General features: G+C 39.5%; 1 protein-coding gene across 1 annotated transcript; it reads left to right on the top strand.

Moving 5' to 3' along the window:
* The first annotated feature begins 2,058 nt into the window (after window positions 1-2,058).
* CLEC3A (C-type lectin domain family 3 member A) lies at window positions 2,059-10,168 on the top strand. Its single transcript, XM_070761676.1, has 3 exons — window positions 2,059-2,179; window positions 3,476-3,559; window positions 8,319-10,168. Exons 1-3 carry the CDS (start codon window positions 2,065-2,067, stop codon window positions 8,708-8,710), a joined length of 591 nt encoding a protein of 196 aa, XP_070617777.1. The 5' UTR covers window positions 2,059-2,064; the 3' UTR covers window positions 8,711-10,168.
* The last annotated feature ends 472 nt before the right edge of the window (window positions 10,169-10,640 follow it).

Here is a 10,640-nt window from a genome sequence, read left to right on the forward strand (position 1 = left end):
TGCAGCCAGTTTTTAATGTTCAGAATATCTTGATAACTTTTGAACGTATTGCAAATGTAGTGTTGGTAATTTCCTATTACCACCCAAGGAACACTTTTCAGCCAAACCTTCAGGATTCAGACTTGTTTATTTGCTTCTCATGTTATTATTTTTACATTAGAGATTTGGCCAAGCTCTTCATCCCATTTCTTTCTGTTTGGCCTGTCATTTCAAGTAGGCAGCCATCCTGTTTATAGTCTGACACCAAACCTATTTTTGTTCTAACCTTTTTGTGACTCTATTTTAAATGGCATTCTGAAGTTTCTACTCTATAACAAATACATGGGACTGGAGACAGTGCAAGAAGCTTAATACTAATTTAAATTAAATTAAATTAAAGCAATAAATATGGCTCTTAGCTCTCTCTCCCTCCCCCCCCTCTCCCCTCTCTCTCTTTTCCCCCTTTCTCTCTACAAAATCTTTAGCTTAGACAGCTTCAAACAGAGTTTGAAATTCCTATTTTACAGTAAACAAGGATTAAACTTGGATAATTGGTGTAGATAAGACCACCAGGAAATTCCAAGGATCCATATTTTTGTCAACACAAATGAAATTGCTAGGACTCAGAGTTATTAGACATTTTTTTTGTAACAACAGTATTTTCAGTTCTAAATCAATATTGGAATCTGCAGGACACATTTCTACAGATGAGGGCATATTTCTATAAATGTTTATGTCTTCATATGCATTAATATATAAAATCAAGACACTCCCACACCCTTTTTTTCTTGCCCTTGGCTCAAGCCATGTAATCCTGACCATCATTAAACCATCTTTCCAAATAGCCGTCATGTTTCCAGTGTCTTTCTTTCTACTTAGAACCAAACTCATATGGACATTTCTTCCAATAGTCTCCAATGGGCAGCCTCCTGTTATACAGGCAGCTGTCCCAAGGGCCTATTTACCAGTACAGTGGTACCTCTACTTACGTTCCACTAATTTGTTCCATGGCCAGGTTCTTAAGTAGAAAAGCTTGTAAGAAGAAGCAATTTTTCCCATAGGAATCAATGTGAAAACAAATAATGTGTGCAATTGGGGAAAACACAGGGAGGGTGGAGGCCCTGTTTCCATGCATGAGATTCCTAGAAAGGCCTCACGGAAGGCTTCTCCCCGCCTTTTCCGGCCTTGTTTCCATCCAGAAGATTCCTAGAGAGGCCCATGGAGGCTTCCCCCTGCCTTTTCTGGCCCTGTTTCCTTCCAGGAGATTCCTATAGAGGCCCCACAGAGGCTTCTCCCCACCTTTTCTGACCTTGTTTCCATCCAGGAGATTCCTAGAGAGGCCCATGGAGGCTTCCCCCTGCCTTTTCCGGCCCCGTTTCCTTCCAGGAGATTCCTAGAGAGGCCCCACGGAGGCTTCTCCCCACCTTTTCCGGCCTTGTTTCCATCCAGGAGATTCCTAGAGAGGCCCCACGGAGGCTTCCCCTGCCTTTTCCGGCCCTGTTTCCATCCAGGAGATTCCTAGAGAGGACCAATGGAGGCTTCCTCCCGCCTTTTCCGGCCCTGTTTCCATCCAGGAGATTCCTAGAGAGGCCACATGGAGGCTTCCCCCACCTTTTCCGGACCTGTTTCCTTCCAGGAGATCCCTAGAGAGGCCCCACGGAGGCTTCTCCCCGCCTTTTCTGGTTACAGTTTCAGAGGCTCGGGTTTGTAAGTGGAAAATGGTTCTTGAGAAGAGCCAAAAAAATCTTGAACACCCTAGAAAAGTTTGTAAGTAGAGGCTGTCTTAGGTAGAGGTACCACTGTACTCATTTCTTCCAAAGCTGCGAGTTACCTTGGGTTAACAACACTCATGCACCGAATGTCCAGACCTGACGGGAAATGGGAGTCAGAAGGGAGGTATTCGTTATTCTAAGAACAACAGGGCATTTCATGTGGAAGCCCAATGAGACATTTCATTCATTTCGTAAACAAGAAGCAGAGCCAATTCCTCACTGCGTTTTAAAAAAAAATAAAGGTAGCAGTTCTACTGGGATGTGAACTCTCCCAATTGCTACCTGGCTGTTCCTGCTCACCGTCTGAAGAGACATGAAGCCTGGAGAGTGTCTGATTTTCCTTTTCATGGGCATCGTTTTGCTGGATCTAGTGACTTGCCAAGCTTCCTCCTTCAAGACGAATAAACATGCCAAGCGAAAAGTAAAAGGTAAGTGATGGAGCCAAAAAGGTGAAAATGTCAGAGGATTATATTGTTTTGGGAATTACACACCTGGGACAAGGGAGAATTTGGGAACTAGACAATGTAAATGGATTTTCTGCGTCTCACCACTATATAGATAAAAGGCTGATATTGCCTCTTTGAAAAGATAAATATATGTCTCATTTATTCAATGAGTTGAATACCTGATAATGCTTTCTTCCTGTAAGTGGATGGCCTACAGATGAAGATATTGTACAAATAAATAGAAGAAACTATGGACTCATTTGTACAAAGTGCAGTAGGTTTTTTTTAAGTGCGATAGTCATTTAAAGCCCTTCATGGCACTGGACCAGAATATCTCCGAGACCGCCTGCTGCCGCACGAATCCCAGCAACCGATTAGGTCCCACAGAGTGGGCCTTCTCCGGGTCCCGTCAACCAAACAATGTCGGTTGGCGGGCCCCAGGGGAAGAGCCTTCTCTGTGGCAGCCCCGACCCTCTGGAACCAACTCCCCCCGGAGATTAGAACTGCCCCTACCCTCCTTGCCTTTCGTAAGCTACTTAAGACCCACCTTTGTCGTCAGGCATGGGGAACTGAGACATCTCCCCCGGGCATATACAATTTATGAATGGTATGTTTGTTTGTATGTATGTGTGTTTAGAAAATGGGGTTTTTAAAATATTTTTAAATAGTAATTTAGATTTGTTGTAAATTGTTTTCACTTTGTTGTGAGCCGCCCCGAGTCTGCAGAGAGTGGCGGCATACAAATCTAAATAATAAATAAATAAATAAATAAATAAATAAGTGTTACTATATATATCTGTCTCTCTCTCTGTCTCTCTATCTCTCACTGTCTATCATCTATCTCTCTATCTCTCTATCTCTCTATCTCTCTATCTCTCTATCTATCTATCTTGTATACACAAACACACACTTATTCAATACTGTACACCCATACAAAAACACACACTTATTCAATACACCCATACAAAAACCCACTTGAATAATGTTTGTATTAGATAATTATCTATAGAGTTGTAATTCTATTATTGTACAATGGTCTGATTCTAAAAAGCTATTTAAGACCATGCAGCATCGGTCTGCAACTTTAAATAACGTTTTAGGGATTATATTGCTATGTTTGCCAATCCTATATAATGAAGAATATCAAAAGTATAATCATATGTGCACCCACCCAAAAATAATATGTGCACCCACCAAAAAATAATATTCAAACAATATAAATAAATATTGTTAAAGTCTTAATAAATGTACCAATCTGTTTATTTCTACCTATTTAAGGCAAAGATGGTGACCTTAAGAGTCAAATTGAGAAGCTTTGGAAAGAGGTAAATGCGCTGAAAGAAATGCAAGCCTTACAAACAGGTAAGTTTTGGCGTGATTTTCTTTTACTTCCAGAAAAGGCTGCTCGAAGCCTCCTTCTCCATGTTCTATTTTTCAATTGCTACTTGAGCTTAGCTACCAGTAGAATAGAATAGAATAGAATATAATTCTTTATTTGCCCAGTGTGATTGGACACACAAGAAATTTGTCTTTAGTGCGTATGCTCTCAGTGTGCATAAAAGAAAAGATACATTTGTCAAGAATCATAAGGTACAACACTTAATGATTGTCATAGGAGTCTAATAAGCAATCAGGAAACAATCAATATTAATATAAATTGTAAGGATACAAGCAACAAGTTACAGTCATACCGTCATAAGTGGGAGGAGATGGGTGATGGGAATGATGAGAAGACTAATAGTAATAGTAATGCAGCCTTAGTGAATAGTTTGACAGTGGTGAGAGAGAATTATTTGTTTAGCAGAGTAATGGCATTCGAAAAAAACCCCTGTTCTTGTGTCTAGTTGTCTTGGTGTGCAGTGCTCTGTAGCATCGTTTTGAGGGTAGGAGTTGAAACAATTGATGTCCAGGATGTGAGGGGTCAGTAAATATTTTCACAGCTCTCTTTTTGACTGGTGCAGTATACAGGTCCTCAGTGGAAGGCAGGTTGGCAGCCATTGTTCTTTCTGCAGTTCTGATTCTCCTCTGAAGTCTGTGTCGGTTTTGTTGGGTTGCAGAACCAAACCAGACAGTTATGGAGGTGCAGATGACAGACTCAATGATTCCTCTGTAGAACTGCATCAGCAGCTCCCTGGACAGTTTGACTTTCCTGATTTGGCACAGAAAGAACAGTCTTTGTTTTGATTTTTTTAAAATGATGTTTTTGATGTTAGGTGACCATTTTAGGTCTTGAGATATGATAGGACCTAGAAATTTGAAGGTCTCTGCTGTTGATACTGTGTTGTCTAGCTTTGTAAGAGGTGGTAGGATGGGAGGGTTTCTCCTAAACTCTACCACCATTTCCACGGCTTTGAGTGTGTTCAGTTCCAGATTGTTCCAGTCCCACCACGAGAAGTCATGAAAATATGATTTCATTTCCCGTTGCACTAAAAACTATTCATTCAGTGGGCTTCTTTCTGAAAGGTGATTTAAAATACACTTGAAGAATCCCTGGTCTGGAACTTATTTGCTAAGCACTGAATTGACTTTACTTTGGCAAATTGCAAGACTAAATCAATACCGATCTTGCCTTCCATGAACAGCTAAGGAGGCTTCTATTTCCTCCTAGTTCTGCCCACTCTGATGTCAATGTGGACACTTCTGTTCTTTTGTGGCATACTGTGAAGTCAGTGAGGTTTACCAGAAGGGGCTGTTTTCTCCAAGTTGAAATAGTACAAATAACACAAAAAGTACAAATAAGTTGCTTTCATTTCCTCCACCCCTTCTATACTGCCTTCAAGACCAAATCTTCTAATAAAGAGGAATAACGTGGCTCTGTAGATTTACAGAATATTTTAAAAAAAAAAAAGATTTATAGAAGGTGGAATGATTGAGACTAAGTGTATGCTTGGCAGACAGAAATTGGTGTCAATGCCCATCTGCTCCAAAACATCCACCTTTGGTGACCAAAACAACCTCTGATACCTCCAGTATCATATTTAACTTCTTAAGAATGTCTCTGGGCCCCGAATGTCTATCCGCACTCTTTTTAAAAAGCAACATATAGCCAGGACTTTATTAACAGTTTAACAGAGTTGGAAGGGAGTTTTAGGAGTTTTTTAGCTTTATAATATTTTTAAAATTAGATTTCTAACACTGTATTATATTGCATTTATTATATTGTACACCGCCCTGAGTTGGTTGAGAAGTATGGCACAGAAGACAAACAAACAAACGAGTGAGTGAGTGAGTAAGTAAGTAAATATATAAGTAAGTAAGTAAGTAAGTAAGTAAGGAAGGAAGGAAGGAAGGAAGGAAGGAAGGAAGGAAGGAAGGAAGGAAGGAAGGAAGGAAGGAAAGGATCTTGCAGGTCATCTAGTCCAACCCCCTGCCCAAGCAGGAGATCCTACATCTGCCTCTACCTAGGATCGAACTTCTGATTGTGAGGCAAGAGCTCCACCTCTAGGCCATAGCAGCTTGGAAATATGCTTACTGGCTTGCAGGGGGAAAAAGATGAGATAAACGGGGGAAATATCTATCATCTGAATGTGACCCTTATGCCTTCATGCATTCCTTCCTCACCCATCTCCAATCCTGGCAAACAGAGGATAAGTATTACTCTGTTCACGTAATACACTTAAAGTGAATATTGAACTGATTTATTTTTCTGGGTTCGTACTGATTATTGAAGCATAAAGTAACCCGACAGTTTTGGTTTACCTAGTACTCTAAGCCAAAAAATCCTAATTGAAATTGACATTCAAAAGTAAATATGTTGTGAATGAAGCTATTAACTATGCATAAGTTCCACTTGTGAATGGAGTTCCTTTTAACTATGCTTAAGTTCCACCTGTGAATGGAGCCAGTAACTAGTGAAGTAATCAGGAAAAAATCCCTGAAAATAATGGAACAGTCCATATGCAGAGTTATGTGTTCTCCATCTCTGAATGTTGTTTTTAAAAAGAGAGACTAGACAGTGCTTTTCATGAATGGTTTAATTGGTTCTTCTCTTTTCTGTATGATGATTCTGAGCTAACCACCTTTTATCATAGTGATGGAAGAGTAATTACTGTATTTTTTGGAGTATAAGTTGCACCTTAGTTTTGGGGGAAGAAAACAAGGGGGAAAGCAATTTGCCTCCCAGCAACCAGAAAGCAGCACAGGTGATATATACTGTTTGCTGTGTATTTCTGTGCATGTATGTCTAACCCATAGAAATAGCAAAGAATCGGAGAACTGTACATTATGGCAGTATATTAATGCCAGAAAGCTTTCTTAAAACCCTACATGGCATTGGGCCAGAATACATCAGGAACTGCCTTCTACCGCATGAATCCCAGCGGCCGATAAGGTCCCACAGAGTTGGCCTTCTCCGGGTCCCGTCGACCAGACAATGTCATTTAGCGGGCCCCAGGGGAAGAGCCTTCTCTGTGGTGGCCCTGGCCCTCTGGAACCAACTCCCCCCAGAGATTAGAACGGCCCCCACCCTCCTTGTCTTTCGCAAATTACTTAAGACCCACCTTTGTCACCAGGCATGGGGGAGTTAAGTTATCCTTTCCCCCTAGGCTACTACAAGTTATGCATGGTATGTTTGTGTGTATGTTTGGTTTTTTATAATAAGGGTTTTTTAGTTGTTTTTATTAATTGAATTGTTCATGTTGTTTTACCACTGTTGTTAGCCACCCCGAGTCTGCGGAGAGGGGCGGCATACAAATCCAATAAATAATAATAATAATAATAATAATAATAATAATAATAATAATAATAATAAATGTAGTCATACTAACCCCTCCCAATTATTTAAATAAATCTACTCCAAACGTGATTAAGTCAGGGTTTAACTCAGCTGCCTTATCTTAATATTAAACAGGACACTGCTACATTTCAGATTATACTTGTACAGATGCTGTTCAAATAGTTGTGGCTTTCTGGAAGTATACATTATTCTCTGCTATTTAAACGAAGATACAATAGCAGTGGGCCTCTTCAGATCAAGCATTTTTTTAAAAAAAGCTTCTTCATTTTGTTAAGTTGTCTAGAACAATAATAAAGCAGTCTTTAAAAAATAAGTAATAATTTGATCATTCTATAGATATTTATAGTTATTGACTTACCTCCTTGAATCCAATTTCAGCAGCTGATTAGCACAAGAAAATGAAATTCTGCCTCTCCCTCCCAGAAGTTTGCCTCCTTGCAGTTTTAGTTTTACTTTCATTTTAGCACCTGGGTCTGCCTGCAGCTTTTATCATTTGTTTTTATCAGGCGGATAATCAGTTGCTCATGTTAATCAGGCTTTGCGCTGTTTGTTGCAAGGAGGTAAATTGCTGGCAGGCAGAGACCAAAGGGTGGGGGTGCTGGGTGGGGCTACATTCAGTGTATAAGATGCACTCAAATTTTCACCCTCTTTTGCTGGGTGAAAAGGTGTGTGTTACATTCTGAAAAATGCAGTAAAATGTTCAAGGGATTAGACATCAGATTGCAACTAGCGAGTGTTTTTAACTTGGTGGAAAGAAATGACTTCAATAAAACTTGTGTAAAAAGTATAGTTGGGATAATGGAAAACATTTTTTTTTAATTATACAATTTTAACCCAAGATGTTTGATGAAGCAAAAAGGAAGGCAATTTGGAAGGGCTAAAATGAATATTTTTAAAATTGACAATGGGTTAAAGAAGAAAGAACATTGATGTATATAGTCTGGAGGACAGAAGGGAAAGGGGGGACATGACTGAAAGATTTAAATATGTTAAACGGTTAAATAAAGTTCAGGAGGGAAGTGTTTTTAATAGGAAAGTAAACACAAGAACAAGGGGGCACAATCTGAGGTTAGCTGGGGGAAAGATCAGAAGCAACGTGAGAAAATATTATTTTACCGAAAGTAGATGCTTGGAACAAACTTCCAGCAGACATGGTTGGTAAATCCACAATAACTGAATTTAAACATGCCTGGGATAAGCATATATCCATCCTAAGAAAAAATACATTTATTCCCCCTCCACACACAAAAAAGGCCAAATGTTCATAAAATTGCACATGACTCATTTAATCATCACTTGGTTTAAGCAATGGAAGTTTGGGAACCAATCTTGGTTATAAATTGAGGGCTCCCTCTATTCCTTGTGTGTTTTTCATTCCATTCACAGTCTGCCTCCGTGGAACAAAGATCCACAAGAAATGCTACCTGGTCTCTGAAGATGCAAAACATTTCCACCAAGCCAACGAAGACTGCATCGCCAAAGGTGGGACCCTCGCTATTCCCAGAGATGGAGATGAAACCACAGCCCTGAGAGAGTACAGCAAGAAGAGCTTGCCAGGGGTGGCGGACTTTTGGGTTGGTGTCACTGACATGGTAAACGAAGGCAAATTTGTGGACGTCAACGGGATGGTCTTGAATTACTTCAACTGGGACCATTCGCAACCCAACGGGGGGAAGCGTGAGAACTGCGTCTTGTTTTCTCAGTCAGGTCAAGGAAAATGGGCGGATGAGGTTTGCCGTACTGCCAAACGTTACGTTTGCGAATTCCTGATCCCTTAGACCTCTTCCCAGCCATGGTTGTTGGAAGAGGTGCTGGAACGACAGCTTGCGAGACTTGCCAGGAAAAAATATCTACAGTGTTCCCTCGATTTTCGCGGGTTCGAACTTCGCGAAAAGTCTATACCATGGTTTTTCAAAAATATTAATTAAAAAATACTTTGCGGCTTTTTTCCCTATACCACGGGTTTTCCAGCCCGATGACGTCATATGTCATTGCCAAACTTTCATCCGACTTTAATAAATATTTTTTAAAATAAACTTTAATAAATAAACATGGTGAGTAATGATCTAAATGGTTGCTAAGGGAATGGGAAATTGCACTTTAGGGGTTTAAAGTGTTAAGGGAAGGTTTATGATACTGTTCATAGCCAAAAATAGTGTATTTACTTCCGCATCTCTACTTTGCGGAAATTCGACTTTCGCGGACAGTCTCGGAACGCATCCCCCATGAAAATCGAGGGAACACTGTATTGTAATTCTGGGAGCGAAGGTTCTTACCTGCTCATTCAAGCCACTAGTTGGAGGGGAACCAAATGAAATGATCACAAATAGGCAGTTGAGTTGCGGTTTCTGGATTTTTTCCTGAGATTAGCCTGCCACTTGAACCTGGATTTGATGGACCTTGAATTGTAGCAGACTTGCTCCTACGATCACTTGTCTAGTTAGTGAGATACTTCAGCTTTGTCTAGTGAAACCAATGGGATACATTCTGCTTTCAGATAATGGTCTTCTCATTACATTACATTGGTTGCTCCCCATTCAGCCGAGTTCTAAGAACTGGTAGCGCTGGTGTTGGGAGGCTCCGCCCACCCGCCTGGGACTCTTTTGCGCATGCGCAGAAGTGTTGCAAGTGTGTGTGAGCACGAATTGGTAGGAAAGGGTTTTAGAACCCACTACTGATTATATTTGACTTCCGATTTCATTCTAATTTTCTCTAGTTACTTGATCTCTCTTCTCCACGCCAGCTCAAATTTTACAATCTGGTTCTTAGTCTGAATCTTGACCACCCTGTTTCTTGGGAAATGAATTCGTATCTTGGTTAAACACTTTGGTGGTGATCCACTCACTGTCCCATTGATCTAATGAAGATTGAAATCTTTCATTGTCCTTTAGCGAGTCTGCGGAGAGGGGCGGCATACAAATCTAAATAATAAATAAATAAATAAATAAAATATAACTTTTGTAGAATATTTTACTTTTAAAGTCTAAGTTTAAGGTCTTTATCTTCTTGTTATATTTGAACCAGGGAAAGATTTCTAATGTTCAAAATATATCTTCAGCTATAGAAATGAATGTTTAAAATTATTGTAGGAGAAGGACAAAAAACAAATCTTGTAATACCGAATAGCGTCTTAAGTTGTCAATCAATGGATAATGGTAGATCTGGACAACCCTTGCCTCTGAAATGTAACATCTCAACATGCTTTACTGCTAGCACAGATAGATCGTTTTCTATAAACTTCATAACATTTAATAAAGTTATTTTTAACAGCATTAAATATTGGTTGTACGTTTATTTATTTGTATGTTTGTTTATTTAAAAGATATATATGCTTGTCCATCTTAAATATTTGATGTTTCTTACAATCACAGTATAACCAGTAGCCGTAAAACAGGAAAATGATCAAACAAAAACAAAAAAATATTTTGAATCCTCTCTCTGTACACACACACACACACATACACACACACACACACTAAATCAATTGAAATTATATAATAGCAATTTCTATTTCACTCTTGCTTTTTTCCCTAAGGCTCCTTCACTATAACCATATCCTTAGGATATCTTGCAGCAAGCTCCAGTCACTCTCATTCTATTTTATTCCATTCCACTTTATTCTGCCCTAGCATCTTGGTAAAAAGTCAGGCTGCAGCAATAAGTTGGTGTGGCTTGGCATTAATTTTATTATTATTATTATTATTATTA

Source organism: Erythrolamprus reginae, chromosome 9 (assembly GCF_031021105.1).
Source record: "Erythrolamprus reginae isolate rEryReg1 chromosome 9, rEryReg1.hap1, whole genome shotgun sequence".
NCBI lineage: Eukaryota > Metazoa > Chordata > Lepidosauria > Squamata > Dipsadidae > Erythrolamprus > Erythrolamprus reginae.